The following is a 20,361-nucleotide window of genomic DNA, read 5'->3' on the forward strand; positions in this document are numbered from 1 at the left end:
CTCATTCTCTCCTCCAGAGCCATCTGGGTCCAATGGCAAGCTTTATATCAGGACAACTGGAGATGGCCCTGGATATTTGAGGTAGTCGGGGTTAAGTGACTTTCCCAGGATCACATAGCTGCCCAGTGAATAAGAAGACTGAAAAGGGGGAGGCATTTTATATTTGAACTGGGAAGCGATAGGGAGTCACTTGAATGTAGGGGAGTGACATGGTCAGACCTTCATTTTGGAAAATAGCTTTGAAGGCTGAGTTAGGAGGTGGACTGGAGTGGGGAGACACTTGGGATAGGAAGATGAGCTAACAGATTGTTGAAATAATCTATAATTAAGATGATGAGGACTTGTACCAGAGTAATGGCAGTGTCAGAGGAGAGAAAGGAACATATTCTAGAGATGTCACAGAAGTAGAATTGATAGGACTTTGCGACTGATGGATATGAAGAATGGGAGTCAAAGATGACACTTAGGTTGTGAGTGTGGGTGACTGGGAGGATGAGGTTTTTTTGGGGAAGAATGAATTCAGTTTTAGACATGTTGGGTTTAAGATTTTTTATGGGACACCAAGTTTGAGATATCTGATATACAGTTGGAAATGCAAGGCTGAAGGGCTGGAGGGAGGTTTGGGCTGGATAAATAGATTTGAGAATTATTTGCAAAGAGATTATTAAGTTATTGATAATTGAATTGGTGGGAGCTGATGAGATTATCAAGTGAAATATAAAAAGAGGGAGATGAGAAGATGGCTTGATGTGAAGCCCCTGTAGGGCATTCAGAGTTAGTGTATTAAGGAGACAGAGAAGGAATGGATGGATAGATAGGGGAAGAACTAGGAAAGTATTGTAATGAAAACCTGGAAAGAAAATCAGGAAGAGGTGATTGACAGTGTCAGAGGCTACAGAGAGGTCAAGAAGGATCAGGACTGAGAAAGATTTAGCAATTAAGAGATCACTGGTAACTTTGAAGAGAGCAATTTCACTTGAATGATGAGGATAGTAGAAGCCAGACTCAAGAATTAAGAAGAGAGTCAAAAGGAAGTGGAGGCGTTGATTGTAGACTGTCTTCTCTAGATTGGCCAGAAAAGGGGGGATAAATATGGGATATGGTAGTGAAGGGGAATGGATGGATGAAATGAGGGTTGCTGTTGTTGTTGTTGTTTTTAAGATAGAGGATACATGTGCATATTTGTAGATAGTAGGGAAGCAGCCAATCAACAGGTAGTGATTGAAGATAGTTGAAAGAGTGGGGATAATAGAGGGGGCATTCTGGAGGAGAATCTTGATTGGGTGGTAAATATGGATTCTTAAAGAAGAGGTTACTGAGTCATGGATTCTACAAGGTAAGCTTGGAAGTGATACTGGAGAGCAGGCCTCCACCTCAATCAGTGAATTGGGAGGAATGAATGAAAGTGCAACCATTTCTACAAAGGGTGGACAGGAAGTCTGAAAGTCTGTCTCAGTGAGAGCCAGAAGGCAGAAGGATTGGTAAGTGAAATATTTAAGATGAAAACAGACTTGTTTCTGGTGGAGCAAACCTTCCTGAGGGCACATTGGAAGGGGGTGGGGAACTTTATAAAGGGACGGGGTTGCCGGAGAGAGGATTGGAGTTGGAAGATCCATATTCCAAGTCACTTTTATGCACTTTATATTATGCTCCTTGAAAGCAAGGACTTTCATTTTCTGTCTTTGTGTCCTCAGTGCCTAGTATAAAAATGGCTTTAAAAATGCTTTTTGATTGATGTGTGACCCCTGGACGAGAAACTGAACTACTCCAGGTGATTGTTGGTATCAAGATTATATTTGCAAAGTAGTTTGAAAACTATGAAGTGCCATATACGTATGAACTCTTAACTGATTAAGTCTTCTGCCCTTAGATTAGTTGGTGCCCATTTTACTCTCTCTTGCTGAACTGGATTTTAGAAGTTCCTGTGCCTGTGGCGTTCCTCACCCTTTTCCACCATTGTCAGATCTGAGGTAACAGCCACACTTGTGGGTCAGTGAACTCTATGCATCTGTTAGAGGCCTTCTTGTATGTTCCAACTCCTTCCTTGCTTTTGTGACCCTGTCACATCCTAGGAGAGTGCCATATTGAAATACAAAATTACACTTTAAAACAAATCCTTTAGACTAGTGATTCTTAATGTGTGGGGCTATAGATCCTTGGGTCAGGGAGTGAGAGGTGGCTGTGTGGTTATTGTGGGGGTTTCTGGAATCCATATGTAACAATCAGGTTGCTCTGGCTAGTGAGGCAGGCTGAGTTGTCAGTTACCCTGAAGGGTGGACCCCGAATCCATAGGCTTGAGGAATATATTCCCCCTCCCTTTGTGGAAGTGGAGCTTCCTCACCACATCACTGTCCTGAAGCTACTGGCCTTTAAAACCCAGAGAAAGAAAAAATGCGCATCTTAGCTCACACACCTGCTTCTGACACATTACCTGCCACACTGACTCAAATTATCTTTGGGGATTGCTCGCTCTCTCTCTCTCTCTCTCTCTCTCTCTCTCTCTCTCTGCAATCTTGAAAATGAATTAATAAACTCCCCTCCGTTAAATGTGTGATAGTTAACACTGGCAAAATCCAAATTGAGTTCACAAAACCTCAGTGATTTAGGATTCTCTTTCTTTGAGGTCTAGTTCCCCTGCTAACTCTTCTTGTATTCAAACACATAGACTTGGACTAGTTAGCTCTCTAGTGTTAAAAGGATTTCTAATACAGAGGAAAAAGAATACTGCTTAAAGAGACAACAGTTCTAAATGCCAACGAAGGCCAACCTCTGAGTTGTCCCTTCTCCTGTGTTCTATGTTTCTGGTCTTTAAGGTTCCAGTCTGTTCCCACTTGGAGAGTAGTAGCATGTGGTTTCAGTCCAGATTTGAAAAATTCAGCAAGAAGACATATGGGCTCAGTCTTGGTCTCCAGCTGGTCTTGTACTATGCCATTCTTTGCCCATCTTCAAGTTCAAAGTTCCTTCCCCTTCCTCCACCCCCCCCCCCCCGCCCCATTCTTCTACTCTCCAAAAAAAAAAAAAAAAAACCAAAAAACAACAAAACAGTTCAAACTAGAAGATGCTTTAGACCGAAGTGCTTGACTCTAGTTCTTAGCTTGGGCAATGATAAAAGCGCTCCACATATGGCAAAAGACTTTCAATCTTGGACTGCTGCAAAACTACCTCATGCTATGATTCAATATAATAAATAATCAAATATACCTTCTGTGGAAGAATGATATGTAATTAGATTTCTTTTAAAGTTTAGATGATGTTTTAAAATAAAATATTCATTCGTGTTATTGAACTCCAAGTAGCTTTTTGTCATTTTGTGTTTTCATGAAAATTTATTGATATTTTGTTTTAAACATCATCTTTTTTTCCATATTTTTCCCACTCTCATCTCCAGAGAGCCATACTTAGTAACAAAGAATAGAAAAGAAAAGAGAAAAAAGTGATTAATAAAGCTAATCAATACAGCTACTCTATGCATTGTTCTACTCTGGTTCTTATAAGTATTGCTAATCTGGAAAGGTTTCTAGTATGAGCCTATTAGTGATGGGGTGACTATGCACCTTTTGTCCAAGAGACATCTCAGCTCAAACAACAGACTCCTCCACAGGTCATCTATAGGGTGATGAATATTTTGGCTACTGTAACTCTGTAGACCAGGGTTTCAAAACCTAGAGTTTATGAACTCACTCACTCATTCATTCATTCATTCTCTCTCTCTTTTCTGTGTGTATGTATATATCTATGTATACACACACACACACACACACACACACATATATATATATATATAAATATATTTTATTTTATGTATTTAAAAAAGCATTCAGAGGAGTCCATAGGATTCACCAGATTGCCAGAAGAGTCCATTATATGCAAAAAAAAAAAAAAAGTTAAGAACCCTTGCTCTAAGGCTACCTCTGCCATTATAAGAATCATTCACCATAGTGGAGAGAGAACCCTTCAAGACTGAATTGTGCATCCTTTGACTACTAAAGATTTTACTCGGTGTTCTACTTTAACTAGATCTTTTTGTCATCCAGCATGTTAACCGTCCCTCTCAGCTTTGTGCCATATGCGTATTTGATAAGCATGCTGTCTCTATCTTCTTCCAAATAATAGGTAAAATAAAAAGGAGTATAGATTTATAGCTGGAAGGGATCCTGAGAGGCTAGCATTCAACTCTTTCATTTTACAATTGAGGAAACATTTTGAAAGAGGTTCTGTAACACAAGGCCAAACACATCTTGGTGTGATGGTGGTGGGTTTACTAGAAATCTTTCTTCCTGTTAATATATTGTGCCAATGATACATTTTTAAAATTTACAAATTATGTGAAGTAGTTAAATATATTTAGACACTTATTTTATAATATGTAAATTATATAACAACATTTATATAGTAGTTTTTGGTTTTACAAAATGCTTTATATATATGTGTGTGTATATATATATATATATAAACTCATTTTTGTGTTTCATTCCAACCCTGTGAGATAAGTATTGAAAATATTGTCTAGATTTTATGCTTAATGAAAATTGAGATACATAGAGCTAAAGTGCCTTGCCCAGGTCATTTCAACTATTTAGTGACAGAGCCAAGATTTGAATACAGGTTTTCTGATAACAGATACCTCTCTAGTATTATACCAAGAGCAGTTTCTACTAGCATTCTCTCAAATATTTAAATATTTCTGTTATCTTATCTTTGTGTATATTTCCTCCAAAGGATATAGATAACAACTTATCCTTGCCTGCCCATCCTGGTCCACTTTTGTCTATGTTCCCCATAAATTCCATGGGCATAATAAAATTACAAATTGTTGATAAATAATAGCTTGTCTGCTAATGAAAATATTATATATCTATTCTTAGCTTCCTTGCTAGTGTAAGGGGCTAAAATTCTAGCTAGTCTGTCTAAAATATCTAATTAGTGGTCGCCAATAAATTATAAGCTTTAACAAGAGTTTAGAGTTTTAAGCATTTATTAAGGAGAATAAGAATTTGGTGAAGAGAGAGAAAGAGGCCTAGATGCCTATATCTATCTATCTCAGGGAGCGCACATTTTAGCTCCACTCTGCACAAGAGTCCTCACAAAAGACAGTGAGCCACACCTCCTTCATCCCACAAGCCTCCTGTGAAACTGGCAACATCTCATCCACATGCACACACATATCCAAGCTAATTGGATGGTAGCCTTGATTGACAGTGCCAACAAGCAAACGTCACTTCCTGATGCCAAAGAAAGCCTCATGGCTTGCTCTCAGATGCCTTCTTCTCATGGCGGAGCTTTCCTACAGTAACTCTCCAGCAGGTGGCATTATTCCAATCATTATACTAGGAACTCTATATTAATAATTAGAGCCCTATATCATATTGTAGATCATTAGTTGAATGTAAAATTGTACATGCGACTTCCTAATTTCTAGGTTCTTTAGGCTATAGCTCAGTTTAAATTTTGTTGGAGTAGATAGAGGTGAAGTAGTAAACTGTGAGTAGAGAACTCAAGCTTTAAGAAGAATGGCACTATACCACTCCCAACTTCCATCTTTATCACTTTTGGACCTCTTTTATTTTACATATACATATACATGTACTTATACATATGCAAAATGTGCTGACATATACACACATATATATTGAATCATAATTGTAGAACTCAAAGGGACCTTAGAGAAGCCATCTAGACCAAGCACTTCATTCTACAAATGAGGGAACTATGAGTCATTGTCTTGCCTAAGGTCATACAAGTAGTAAGCAGTTTAGGTCTGATTTAACCCTAGTTCCTTTGATTCCAGAGTCTGTGCTTTTTTCCTGTGTACTACATGGCCTACATTTTCCTATCATCTTTATTGTGGTCTGTGCACTTGGTTTAAATGTGCCAGCCACCAGTTTATTTTTCTAAGCAGTAAGAATAGTTTGTGTGTGTGTGTGTGTGTGTGTGTGTGTGTTGGACATTTTGAACCTATTGTGCCATATGAATCTTCTGTACAAAAGAAGTTGTGAGGTAGAAATGAGATTTAACAATAGATTGGATATAGAAGATGAGTGAGAATGGGGAAGTAGAAATTGACACAAACCCAGGGGACCAGGAGGCTGGTGGTTCCATGCATTGAATGCCCTCCTTCCTTACTTCTACTACTTGAATAAGTCTGGCTTCTTTTAAGATACAGTTTTAAATGCCAGTTTTTAGAGGAGGTCTTCTCAGCCGCTGACCACTTTTTAGCCTTCCCTTCTAAGATTCTCTTCCATCTACTCTTTGGGGATCTTGTAAGTACTTATTTATTTACATGTTGTCTCCCCCATTCATATGTGTTTCTTAAGGGCAGGAAGTATTTTTGTGAGTTTTTTTTGCCTTTGTAAAGTGCCAGACACATAACTTTCACTTAATAAATGCTTTCTAATTGACTAAAAAAGGAATCAAAATGCTGTTGTGTGTTTTGCTTTGTCTTTTAAATCAAATAGGTTTGGGGCTCAGTGGATAGAGTACCAGCCCTGGAGTCATGAGTACCTGAGTTCAAATCCGGCCTCAGACACATAACACTTACTAGCTGTGTGACCCTGGGCAAGTCACTTAACCCCAACTGCCTCACTAAAAAACAGAAAAAAACAAATCAAACAGGTTTCCTGTAGTTGTTCTAGTGCCATGCAGTGATAATTATTAGAAGTTTCAAAATAAGAGTTGGAAGGAATTTTCTTTAAACAAGCAATACAAGTGTATATTCCAGGTGGGATTAGGTAGGGCCTTGAGGATTAAGCTGCTTAACAGTTAACTTTGTGCCCTTATTTTCCCCCCAATCAATTCAGTATTTAGTTCTATTTAAGTTGGTAAATATCTTGGTGAATTTGTTCATAAATGTCCCTTCATTTACAATTTCTTAAAATTACAACTTGGACAATTTTCAGTGAAAAATTTTTTGAATCTCCCATATTCCAGATGAGATCTGAAAAGGGCAGAGTACAGTCTTACTTCAAGCTCAATATGAGTCAGCAGTGTGATGTGCCAGCTAGAAGAGCTAATTCTATCTTGGGCTGAATTAAGACAGACATAGCTTCCAATGATAGTCCTCACTGAATTACAATTTCTTGAGACTTCATCAAGAGTATTGGGTTCAGTTCTGGGCATGACAGTTAAGAAGAATAAACTGAGAATGCCCAGAGGAAATCAATCAGAAGGGTGAAGGGTCTTGAGTCCATTTCATATGTGCATTGGTTAAAAGAACTGGGCATGTTTATCCAGGAGAAGACTGGAGGGGACCATTAGCTGTCTTCAAGTATTTGTGGAAGAAGTACTAGATTTAATCTCTTTGAACCTAAGGGCCAGAACCAGGAGCAATGTGTGGAAGCTGCAAACATAAACATTTAGGATTGATGTCTGGACATCTTCCTAATAATTAGATTTGTCCAGAGGTAGAGTAGCATGCCTCAAGGGATGGTAGATTATCCTTTGGAGGTCTTCAAGCAGAAATCAGATGACCTTGTGTCAGGGTCTGTTACAGTAGGAATTTCTGTCATGTATTGGTTGAACTAGAGGGCTGCTGAGGTCCCTTTTACCTATCAAATTCTGTGGTTCTGTAATTTAAAAAACATTAAGTGTACTAGGCACTGTGTTAGGCCTCAGGAACATAAAGACAAAAATAAAAAAGTCCGTGTCCTTCAGGGACTTTAATTCTTCTGCAATGGATCATTTTCTTAGGGGCTATCTTAAACTGGCTTGAGGATGAACTATTAAATAAAATATAGCCCACGTGTCTGATGAGTAAGAAGAATAGTAAGTTTTTGTTGTTGTTGTGGAAGGTTGGCTTCTATTAATGGAGCTTGTCTTAGGTTTTTTGACTCACATCACCCTCTTTGATTCATTGAAACTCACAATAAACTTAAACTGTAAAACTCCTAAGTCTCTTTCACATGAACTGTTTATTAGTCATGTCATTTTAAATTTAACTCTGTAATTTGGACCCAGCTTCTGTTAGTCAGGCAGCATGGGCAGTGTCAGGAAGACCTGGACCCAAATCCCATTTCTTAGTTACTAGTGGTAACTAACCACTTAGTTACTAGATATTATTTAACAAGAACAACTCATTTAATTTCTATAAAACCTAGTTTCCTTTTCTGGAAAAAGGGGATGTTAACACCAATTGTATTACAGGATTCTTGTGAAGGTAGATTGAGAAATCTAAAGTGTTTTCCATACATTAAAGCACTGTATAAATGTTTTGTATTTTAATTTTTAGCTAGTGTTGTAGATATCACTTTCAACCTTGTATACTTTACAAGTGTTCTCAGTATTTCTTCCATATTTTATCAAAATCATTGTTAGTGCTGAAGAGGACAAAACTGTGGTACAGTATCTTGAGAGACCTTCTTTCAAATAAGTGTCAAAGGGGCTGTGGTTCCTTCACTTCCTACAGTTTCACTTTAGATAAATCATCCTCTGTTTTTTGTTTCCTCAACTGTAAAATGAGGGGATTGCCCTTGATGACCTTTAATCAGTCAATCAACAAACATTTATTAAGAGCCCACTCTGTGCCAGGCACTGAATGCTAGATAGTGGGGATACAAACACAAAGAATGAAATAGTCTCTCAGGATTTGAAATCTCTGATCCTAGGTGTCTAATGTTCCTTAGCTCTGGTTGTTCGCCAAGTATATTCTCTCGTGTGCAAGAATATTGCAAGAGACTTCATTAAATGCTTTCCAGAAACCTAGATGTTTTCCATTTCTTGTATTTCATTCTAGTACCTTAAGGAATGATTCAGAAAATGTTTTACTTTTTGAAGTCTATGAGACCTCATTTCCCATATCTTCTTTTCTTGTCCATAATCACAATCTTTAACTAGAGAAAATGAAAGATAACATTTCTGCTTCCAAATTCTTCTGTTGCTTTCCTGGAACTTCAGTCATCAGGGACACATTTTAGGTTTTTTTCAGAAAGTATCTTTGATTCCCATATCAATCAACACAAATGGTAGGTGCATTTAATGAGTCTTGGGGGGGGGGACTCTAATCTCAGTATATATTCTAGGAATACAGCACCCCTCTAAACTAGCTGTGTCATATCTTTATGGGGTTGCTTCTGTGTTCTTATCTGGAGAAGCACCAACAACCACTTCTTCTTGGATTTGATAATGGGATTCTTTGCCCTAAAAGCATCTGAGGCATTCCTATTCTATGGAACAAGGAATGTTGCTACATTAGATCCATATTAGTTATAATGATTCAGAGGGTTTTTTTTTAATCCTTCCTTTCTTACTTTTTGTCACAGTTTCATGATTTCAATTTGATATCTTTTAACACTGATTTTGAGTCTTTTTACTCAAAATACTTTTCTTCTTAGCTTCCTTCCTAGCCTATGTCTAACATCTTCATTAGAAAACTTACATTTTCTTGTATATAGTGAGGTATTTCTCAAAACTTTTTGCCCTTTCCCCCAAGCAGGTCATTTTGCATTCACAATATATAACTGATGAATACCTCAGGGAGTAACAGAGTACAAATCAGGTTGCTGGACCATTTCCTTCTATTTATATATCTTTTGGAACTATGGTCATTTATAACACCTTAAAAGCCTCTAATGATTTACCTGTTTGTAGCCATTGGATTCCCATTCATTTAGTCAATCAACAAACATTTATTAAGAGCCTACTCTGTGCCAAGCACTGAGTATTAGATAGTTGGAATACAAACAGAAAGAATGAAACAATCTCTCAGGATTCAAAATCTCTGATCCTTTGGGTCTCATATTTGTTGGGTCTGGTTATTTACCACGTATATTCTCTTGTGTGCAAGAATATTACCAGAGACTTTGTCAGACACTTTTCAGAAATCTATATGTTTTCTATCTTTGTAATTCATTCTGGTTCATTCAGGAGCAGAGATTCTTAACTTTTTTGTGTCTTGGACCCCAATGACAGTCTGGTGAAACCTATTATTAACCCCTTTTCAGAATAATGCTTTAAAATGAATAAAATAAAATGCATAGGATTACAAAGGAAACCAGTTATACTAACAGTTATCAAAATGTTTTTTAAAGTTCTTAGACACCTAGGTTAAGAACTCCTGTTCTTGAGAATATTGTTCTTAAGATGGCTTCTCTTGTCTGCTTCCTTACCTTGTTCCTTCTTCCTAGCCTCAATAGTTATTAGCGACAAATTTAAAATGTGCCTTTGGTTGACACAGAAAAAAATAAGTAATTTTTTCCTGCCAAAACCTTCATTATTTACCTATTCATGAGCAATTTGCAATATGTGTCTTTTAACATTGACTTTTTGTGTGTGTGAGGCAGTTGGGGTTAAGTGACTTGCCCAGGGTCACACAGTTAGTAAGTGTTAAGTGTCGGAGGTCGGATTTGAACTCAGGTACTCCTGAATCCAGGGCCGATGCTTGATCCACTGCACCATCTAGCTGCCCCTAACATTGACTTTTAAAAATAGAAAATTAGTTTGTGTCATTCTAAATTTTTTTCCATTTAGAAAAGGCTTCGTGATATGTATAGCCCAAAAGGATATAAAGTAAATTTATGTATTAGTCTTGTGATCAAGATGTCTTATTAATTAAAGGTCATCTTGGTTTTTGTCAAGTAAGATATGTTTGGTAGATCTCAATGTTTTACCACAGGTAACTTCTGAAGCAGTGTTTCCATTTTAGCTAGTCTCCAGAGGTAGAGTAATTTTTATATTAGCCTTCATGGCCAGAAGTTATAATCGTATATTTTGTTCATATTTGCATTATGTTAAGTAGGAACAAAGGTGTAGGCCTCAGTATGGACAGTTTTCATTTACATTACCTCTATTACTGTCTTGTTTTGTTTTGTTTTTTTTAGTGAGGCAACTGGGGTTAAGTGACTTGCCCAGGGTCACACGGCTAGTAAGTGTTAAGTGTCTGAGGCTGGATTTGAACTCAGGTCCTCCTGACTTCAGGGCCAGTGCTCTATCCACTGCGCCACCTAGCTGCCCCTATTACTGTCTTAAAGTACAAAGGTACTTATCTTGTGCATTTGTATCTTTTTTCAATATACAAAAGAGATGTTGAAGGTGCTGCCAATCAAAGGGTACTAGTTTTTGTTAAGATAAAAATAAAATTATTACCCAGGCAAGTATTATATAATTTTGTATGTTCTATCCTCTTAGAATGTCTGTTTTCTTTCTAAGTCACTTTCTCTTTAATCTTTCCTGATGGGCCCAGCTACTAGTACCTCCCCCTTAAATGATTCTATTTATATTTTGTGTATATTTTAGCTGTTACTACATTTATTACATGTATATATGTTATCTTCCCATCCCACTATTAGAATGCAAGGTCTGTTTCAATTTTTTCTTTGCACCCCCTGTATCTAACAGTACCTAGCATATATAAACTTTTAATAAATGCTTGTTGATTGATGGACTGACTCCCAAGGGACTCCCTCTACTCTAAAAATCCTTCCTTATAACAATGAATAGCACTTAATCAAAACAAATCATCGTCTTAACTCCTCCTGCATGTTTCTTTCATAGTTGAAAGAAATACAGGGTTTTAGTGTCATGATTTTAAGAAGACTATTGACATTTGACAAGCAATAGCATCTCTTTTCAAGTTTCTTAAGATATTGCTAAGCTTAATTTTTAAAATATTAGGTTATTTCTGATGTATTCATTTTTTGGCTGAGATTTTTTTAAGGGAAAAATGTTCAGGATATTGGAAAGAAATTTGCCTTTGGCTTATCATCTACAAAGAACATTGGTGTCTTAAAAGTCATATAATGGAACAACACTCTATTGCTTGCAGTAGGAATGGAAGAAAGGAAATAATTTTTTCTCTCTTTTGGTAAAGATGTCTCTATAAGAATCATTCTACAGCATAAAGGTTTTTTTTTTCAGTTTTAAGATCCACATTATTAGTAATTCACAAAGTATTTCATAGAGCGCATATAGTTAAATAACAGAAACAGAGCAACTTTATTCTTCAAACATTGCAGATTCTGAGTAAAATAGTAAAAATCTGAGGAGAAGTAGTATTAGGAAAAAGAACAAAGAATTGCCACCCAAAACACTATTCTCCTTTTCGCTATTTTGTTATGATATAGTCTAGTAAAGGCCCATTAGACATGCCCAATTGAGGGGCTCATCACCATGGGATGGACAGCAAAGTGATACATTTTTAGCCACTTTCAGTAGCTCTCAAAGATCATATAAAATTGTAGAGTGCTTATGAACTAAATCAATGGCGGGAGGGCCCCTATACTGATGACTAAAATATTTTAGGAATTTGTGTTTTAACATCCATCCATCCATATATTTGTTTCTGCAGGTCAAGAAGTCTAATTACTAATATTTATTGAAGAAATTGATTACTTTGGTTTATATAATAATGATTTAAAAAATAAATTTCATCTCAGTTCCTCTTTTTTTTTTCCCTCAGGGCTATGAGGATTAAGTTACTTGCCCAGGGTCAGACAGCTAGTAAGTGTCAAGTGTTTGAGGTCCAATTTGAACTCAGGTCCGTCTGAATCCAGGGCTGGTGCTTTATCCACTGTGCCACCTATCTACCATACAATTTAAGCATTCTTTTTATTTTATTATTTTATTTTTTTTAGTGAGGCAGTTGGGGTTAAGTGACTTGCCCAGGGTCACACAGCTAGTAAGTGTTAAGTGTCTGAGGTCAGATTTGAACTCAGGTACTCCTGAATCCAGGGCTGGTGCTCTATCCACTGCGCCACCTAGCTGCCCCCAACTTAAGCATTCTTTTATTTTTTTTAATTTTTTTTAATTTGCAGGGCAATGAGGGTTAAGTGACTTGCCCAGGGTCACACAGCTAGTTAAGTGTCAAGTGTCTGAGGCTGGATTTGAACTCAGGTCCTCCTGAATCCAAGGCCAGTGCTTTATACACTGTGCCACCTAGCTGCCCCCTACAATTTTCTTTCTTTCTTTTTTTTTTATTTGCAGGGCAATGAGGGTTAAGTGACTTGCCCAGGGCAACTTAAGCATTCTTAAGCATACTTTTGCCTCACAAAACAATAGGAATACCACAGAGCACAGTTTTGCTTGTTGCATATTATCTAAGGATATGTGGTTTCTGCTGTCTCAGAACTAATCACCAATATCTTCTTAGTTAACCTAACTTTCTGTGTTTCCATCACAAAGTTTTAAAATGTATTATGAAGTTAACACAGATTTATGTCACTAATATTAATATTATATGTATTCTTTTCTACAGGTCAACTTTGTAGTGTGCCAACTCTTTGCCTTGCTAGCAGCTGTTTGGTTTCGAACTTATCTACATTCAAGCAAAACTAGCTCTTTTATAAGACACGTTGTTGCCACCCTTTTGGGCCTTTATCTTTCACTTTTTTGCTTTGGATGGTAAGTAGCTATTTTGATCATTTTAAATGGAAATGCATGTTTTTAGCATTATTCAACTTACATATTTTGTTTTAAAAATTAATTTAAAGTGAGAAAAATATAGTAGTAGTCCATGGACACGTGACTTCACTGCTGCAGGTATTTTTTAACAGTGAAGATTCCATGCTTGCTTATCCTATATGGCTCTTATCTGTGTCCTCCTGTAAGTTCTCCAGATGGGACTCGCCTCTCTTGCCATTCTTCTGTTCTTTTGACATTGCATACATGTCAGTGGGATTGGTCAGCTGTTACTTATTAACTGCTAACTCTATGCCAGGGACTCTGATGAGGATACAAACCAAGGGAAAAAGTCTCTGTTCTCAATCTGAGAAGACAACATCTGAACAACCATATACAAAGAAGATACATGCAGAATATGTTGGGAGTATTTTAGAGGATAGGCACTAAAAGAAAGAACTGAGGGAAAAGCATTTTCTATGAGATGAGGCTTGAAGGAAACCAGGAGGCAGAAATGATGAAGGAGGGAATTCCAAGCATGAGGGACACCCTGTGGGAAAGGTTAGAGGAGGAGATGGAGTGTCATGTGCCAGAGACAATTAGAAGGTTAATGTCACTGAATCGCAGATTAACTGGAAGGAAGGAAGTTAGGTGTCAGAAGACCGGAAAGGTAGGAAGGAACCAGGTTTTGAAGGGACTTGAGAACCAAACAGAAGATTTTGGTTTTGATCCTGGGGATAATAGGGAACCACAAGGAGAGAAATGTTTTGGGTGGTAATGAGGTACAGATGATCCAGGCTACATATGAAAATGAATTTGACAGCTGAGAAGAGGATACATTTTACTGAGATACAGTTATCAAAATATTTTTTAAAAAGTAAATTTGTAGGTTAAGAATCCCTATTCTACTTTGACTCCATGCTATACATCTTTTGTAATGGCAGTAAACCCTTTTGACAAGCATATATCTCTTTCCTTTATGCCTTACTTGAATTAATAGTTATGAATAAATGGAAAGAGTACAGTGTCTAATATTTGTCAAATTTGTTGTAGCAGGATTGAGTTGCAAAGGTTCCTTTTAATCTTAAAACTAATGGGTTTTAAATTCTGAAAAGTTATAAGAAAAGACAAAAAATTCAGGCTATAAAAGGTATAAATTTTTCTTTATAATTGGGTCTTTTTCTCTTTATGTAACATTTGTATAAAATCAGCTGCACAAATTTTTGGTGTAGTTGGTGAACAAAAAGATTTTAAAGTGGTATTATTAAGTATTTTTGATTGGGCTCTTTTGCTTTTTCTGAGAGTCTTCTTAGCTTCCAAGGAAAGTATTTTGAAAAAAGAAATAAAAAGATATTTCTTCTCTTTCTAGGCTTTCCTCCTTTATTCTCCCACTACTTGCAGCTTTTGTAGTAAGGGATGCCCTTTCATAGGCAACCACAGAAATGATCTATTAATATGAAATTTTTGCCATTGACTAGAACACTCAAATTCAGAAAGGGAATCATTCAGAAGTAGCAATACACATAATCTCTGGATAGATAGAGGATATTGAATAAGACTCGTTGCTATGTGAACAGGATTATGATTAACATTACAAAATACTTTGGTGGAGTAATTCACCTCTAGAAGTATCCATAAAGTCTTAAATTTTGATACAGTTGCACTGTTGTGAATTTTCTGACCAAGAGCTTCAAGCTGATTTCATGTTTTATTGTTCTATTAACTATCATAGATGTGGAATTCTGTATCCACTATTGCATGGACTGTTTGACATGAGAATTCTCTGAGATGAACCCCCCCCCCCAAAAAAAAACACCCCAACTTGATCTATTTAATATATATATGATATAAAATAAAATTATATGTATATATAAAATGATAGCTCAGTTTCTCTGCTATCATTTTCAGGTATAGTTGAAGCCCAATATCTACACCTACTTTTTTCTGGCCTATTTTAGAATTTGTTTGTGGCCACTCCAAATGTTTTGTTAAAGATCAGCAATGTGATAATCATTGAGAATAGTGAATAGCTATTACTATTTTAGAGTAATTGTGTGTTTTTTCTTTTTCTTTTCTTTTTTTTTTAAGTGAGGCAATTGGGGTTAAGTGACTTGCCCAGGGTCACACAGCTAGTTAAGTATTAAGTGTCTGAGGCCGGATTTGAACTCAGGTACTCCTGACTCCAGGGCCAGTGCTCCTATCCACTGCGCCATTTAGCTTCCCCTTCAGGCAACTCTTTAAGACTTTATGTTGTAAAGAAAATGCTGATCTTCATTGGTAGTGGAAATTTCTTCTCTAGAGACTTCACTATATCATTGAAATCAATATCAAATTAAAAAATATATACACATAGATCTTATTAGGTTTGGTCTATCATTATAGCTTTTTGGAATATTTTTTTGATCTTGATCCTGAAATACAGTATTTTTGGGTTTTGGGGTTTTTTTTTGTTTGTTTTTTAGTTAGGCAATTGGGGTTAAGTGACTTGCCCAGGATCACACAGCTAGTTAAGTGTTAAGTGTCTGAGGCCAGATTTGAACTCAGGGACTCCTGACTCCAGGGCCGGTGCTTTATCCACTGAGCCACCTAGCTGCCCCCCTGAAATACAGTATTTTAATTATATTCCACAGCTTCATGGGAGGGGTGGTGTGATTTCATTAGTTTGGGAAACTCCCAGTGTGGAGACTCCTTTCCTTAAGGCAGATTAGCAACTCTATAATTTAGAATTTTAGAGGTTCTTATGCATATTGTGAGGTTGTATCTTATCTATGATTACATAGCTTCATATAGCTTGAAAGGGCTTATGTAAGCCTGTAATTCATGCCTTCATTAAGTTATTGATAAAAATGTTGAACGGAAATCAAGGACAAATGAATTCCAATAGAGATCTTCTAGAACTAGGGTAATGGCAAGCCATTAATTACCACTCTTTGTTTCTGCTAATCAACCAGTCCCAAATTCTCCTAAATAGACTATCTCTCCATCTTAACCACAAGGATGTCATGAAAAACTTTGACAAATGCCTTGTTGAAATCTTGGTATGGTGTGTCTTTCACTTTCCTCTGGCCCTCCAATCTAGGAAGACTGTTTAAGAAGAAAATGAGGTAAATCTGGTTTGGGTTTATCTTTTATAAAATCATGCAGGTGCTCTATCCGCTGCACCACCTAGCTAGTAATTGTGTTTTGAGCCACTTAAGTATTTAGAATTTAGATAACTTTTTTCCCTGAAAAGTGTCATCACCAGAAGATTAGCTACCAGTCAGGTAATGACTGTTTTTTGTTGTTTTGCAATAACTTCTTTTTATTATTATCATTTTAAATTAAAAAAAAATTTTTTTTGGTGGGAAAATGAGGGTTAAGTGACTTGCCCAGGGTCACACAGCTAGTAAGTGTCAAGTGCCTGAGGCTGGATTTGAACTCAGCCACTCCTGAATCCAGGGCCGATGCTTTATCCACTGTGCCACCTAGCTGCCCCGTTTTGCAATAACTTCTAAAGAGTCTGCTAAATCCTTGCATTTAAGGCTCACCCTGATTTGGCTGCAGTCTTATTTTATAGCCCTATAGCCCCACCCCACACTTTTGTACATTGTTTCTTCTCGCCAAACTGGATTAATAGCTGTTACCTAAATAACAATCTATATTCAGACTCTGAAAATTCAGAGTTTGGCTGTTCCCCGTGCCTGGAATGCATTCCATCTCCCTCAGGGTAGAATGCATTCTCTCTTTATCTCTACCTTTCAGAATCCTTCTGGTGCTGCTGCCTCCTTGTAGCCTGCCCTCTAGTACTACTCTCCTCAAGGTTACATATTTTTCCTTTTTTAAATTTACCTAGAGACAGTGTAAATTTCTCCTTTTTCTCTAACTTCATACCTTATATTATACTTAACAGTTCTCCCCTCCACTTCTAGCCCACGATGTATACTCTTTGAAGCAACAGACTATATTATTTTATTTTTGTATTCCCTGGACTTTGCAAAGTGTCTTGAATCTAATTCAATATTTTGAAAAGATCGCAGTTCTATTAATGTGGTATTCCCTGCAGTGTTACATGCTCAATTCCTGAGTTTTATTTATTAGTTTGTCTTTGGTAGCACCTTTACATCTTGGAATCTTTAGCCTGTTTTTGTTTTCCAACACACAGGGCTTTTCTTATTATCATTGTCATCATCATCATCATGCATTTGGGAAAAGTTTTCTGTTTATCAGGTTCTGGGCCAAGTGCCAGAGACGCTAAAGAAAAGCAATCTTTTCTTTAGATGTGTTGCTTCCTTCAAATTTCTTTTGAATATTTTTGTGCTTTTTGCGCTATTTTGGTGCCATGCATAGTAATTGGCATAATATAAATAAGATATCTTAAGAGATAAAGATTATTTTATAGTAGTCATTTCAGTACCATAGATGTCCAAACCATTTTACAAAGCCTAGTTTTAGACTATGGATTTGAGGAAAGTGTTTGGTATTTCTTTTTCTTCCTTTCTGAAGTGACACTTTGTTGCCTCATTATGGTATGGAAGTGACCTTGGGTTCTTGAAAACTGTGCTAATGGAATAAACTATGGTAGATTCTGCCAAGCTCTAAAAGACTGGAGTAAGAACCCATGGATAGAGTTTATCTTCATTATCTGAGAACTACCTAAGTTAAATTCATTGAGCATCATCACAAGGTTGACTGCAGGGTAATGGTTGTTTTTTTGTGACTGTAACTTGTGAACACAGTCTACTAAATTATAGAATGATCTGAATCAATAGATGGAAGACTCACACTGGTGAAGGAAGATACTAAAGAAAAATCAGCAAATTTTTGTGTTAAAATGTTCTAGGAAATCACCCTAGTAATAACTGATAAAGGCACTGAGACCCAAGATTACTTGAGAGGCTTGCATTATTTTTGGCCTTTCCATTTTTTGATCCATACTATACCTCATATGGCAAGAATTTTTATCAAAGTGACATCAGGTTATAGAAACAGACTAAGTTGTCCTTCTAGAAGTGGAGAGGAATGGTCTTGGTTTGCTTTTGTAATATTGACAATGTTTATGGATGGATCAAATGTATATTAATATCAGCTCTTTTTTTAGTCCATCTGTTGTCACTCAGACTCATTGCCCCAAAGGACAGTCATTATCTTAGATTGATTCACTGTTCTTTTCAGGTGTCTTTGCTAGTTATATACTTTTATTTAGGAAATGGAAATGGAAAAATTTGAAGTACAATTAAGTATAATAAAGTGCTAAAGAAGAGGAGAAAAGCTACCACCGATTGGTAGGCATATGATTTAATTGATTTATGATTGTGGCAATTATGAAAGACAAATTTCTATTTTTTATGAAAATAGTATTTTTTTTCCAATTACATGTAAAGATAATTTTCAACATTCACTTTTATAAGCTTTTGAGTTCCAAATTTCCCCCCTTCCTCCTCTCCCCTCTTCCCCCTTCCCAAAATGTCAAGTAATCTCGTATTATAGGTTACATATATGCAATCTTGTTAAACATATTTCCACATTAGTCATGTTGTGAAAAAAGAAACAGAACAAAAGGAAAAAAACACACAAAAAACAAAGAAAGTGAAAATAGTTTGCTTCAATCTGCATTCAGACTCTAGCAGTTCTTTCTCTCTCTGGATGTTGATTTTTCATCATGAGTCTTTTGGAATTGACAAAGTACTGTAACAATTGGAGTGATGCCACCTGCTGGAGAGTTACTGCAGGAAAGCTACACCATGAGGAGAAAGCGGCTGAGGGCAAGCCATGTAGTCAGTTCCTTGGCGTCAGGAAGTGATGTCTATCAAAGCTACCAGCCAATTAGCTTGGAGCTGTGTGTGCATGTGTGGATGGGATGTTCCCAGTTCCACAGGAGGCTTGTGGGGCGAAGAAGGGGCCAGGTTTGCTCTCTCATGCTCTTTCACAAGGACCTTAGAGGGGAGCAGAGCTGGAGACGGGTGCTCCCTTTGATAGATAGATGAATCTAGGCCTCCTTCTCTCTCTCTTCACCAAATTCTTATTCTTAATAAATGCTTAAAAGTCTAAACTCTTGCTAAAGCTTATAATTTAGATATTTTAAACAGTATAGCTAGATAGTCCCTTACAGCACTAAACTTAGAATTTCCAAAGTTATTTATAATATTCATCAGCTATAATATAAAAAATGTGAAGTGATATTCGTTATATGGAAAATGGCTGGGTTTTTTTTTTTTTTTGATGATTAAAGATCATGTGTCATTGTAAGAGTTGCCTTCATTGATTGATTCAAAAGAATGCACTTATTATTTATGAAGATTTAAAGAAGAAATGAGTTGAAGGTACAAGTGATGAGCCAGTAGGATAGTAAGTTATGGATTACTTGACATAGTTAAAGCTATGGCAGATGTATTAAAGTGAAGGGTGGAAGAGGCTGCTAATACTGACAGAAAAGTAGTCATTAGCTACTTGAGAAGTGCTAAGAAAGTGTTTAGTATTGAAGAAACTATTCTCACTTGGGGCAAAGTTGGATAGAGAGAACATCTTCAAAGAGAAAACTATCTTTAAAACTAATAAAGATAGCGTAACTCTTTACCTTGTAGAGAATGCTTCTCAAGACTTGGTTTAACATTCAAAGAATAATACAAACTTGGGTTTAAAAAGATTTTAAAGTCCATTTAGTCTGAGGCATAAAAATCTCTTCTTCTTATATCTGTAACAAGTGGTCATATAGCCCCTACTTGAAGACTTCTAGTGAAAGGGAACTCAAAACCTCCTGAGGTAATCAGTCCATTTTTGAAGAACCCTTATTGTTAGCAACTTTATTCTACTTGGTGTGTAAAAGTTCCTGAGACTTTAGTGATTGACAAGTTTTGGTGAGTTTTCCTTTTATAGTTTTATTCCTGAAATTAAGCTTTATTAAAGTATATTAATGGAGGCTTATTTTTGCCATCAAAACCTCAAATTTCTCTAGAAAATACATTCTTCTCCACCCCCTCCATCTCCCCCCGCCACCATCCTCTGAGCAAAAAAGTTAGCTTATCAGTTACTAAGAGAGGAGGGATGTGCCCTTTGATA

General features: G+C 36.7%; 1 protein-coding gene across 1 annotated transcript in view; it reads left to right on the forward strand.

Moving 5' to 3' along the window:
* The window catches only part of MBOAT2 (membrane bound O-acyltransferase domain containing 2), a 173,983-nt gene that overhangs the window by 51,706 nt on the left and 101,916 nt on the right, over positions 1–20,361 (forward strand). The window contains exon 2 of the mRNA XM_043987415.1: positions 13,184–13,329. Within this exon, the coding sequence (XP_043843350.1) occupies positions 13,184–13,329 (146 nt within the window). The remainder of the gene's footprint in view (positions 1–13,183; positions 13,330–20,361) is intronic.

The sequence above is a fragment of the Dromiciops gliroides genome, chromosome 2 (genome assembly GCF_019393635.1).
Source record: "Dromiciops gliroides isolate mDroGli1 chromosome 2, mDroGli1.pri, whole genome shotgun sequence".
Taxonomy (NCBI): Eukaryota; Metazoa; Chordata; class Mammalia; order Microbiotheria; family Microbiotheriidae; genus Dromiciops; species Dromiciops gliroides.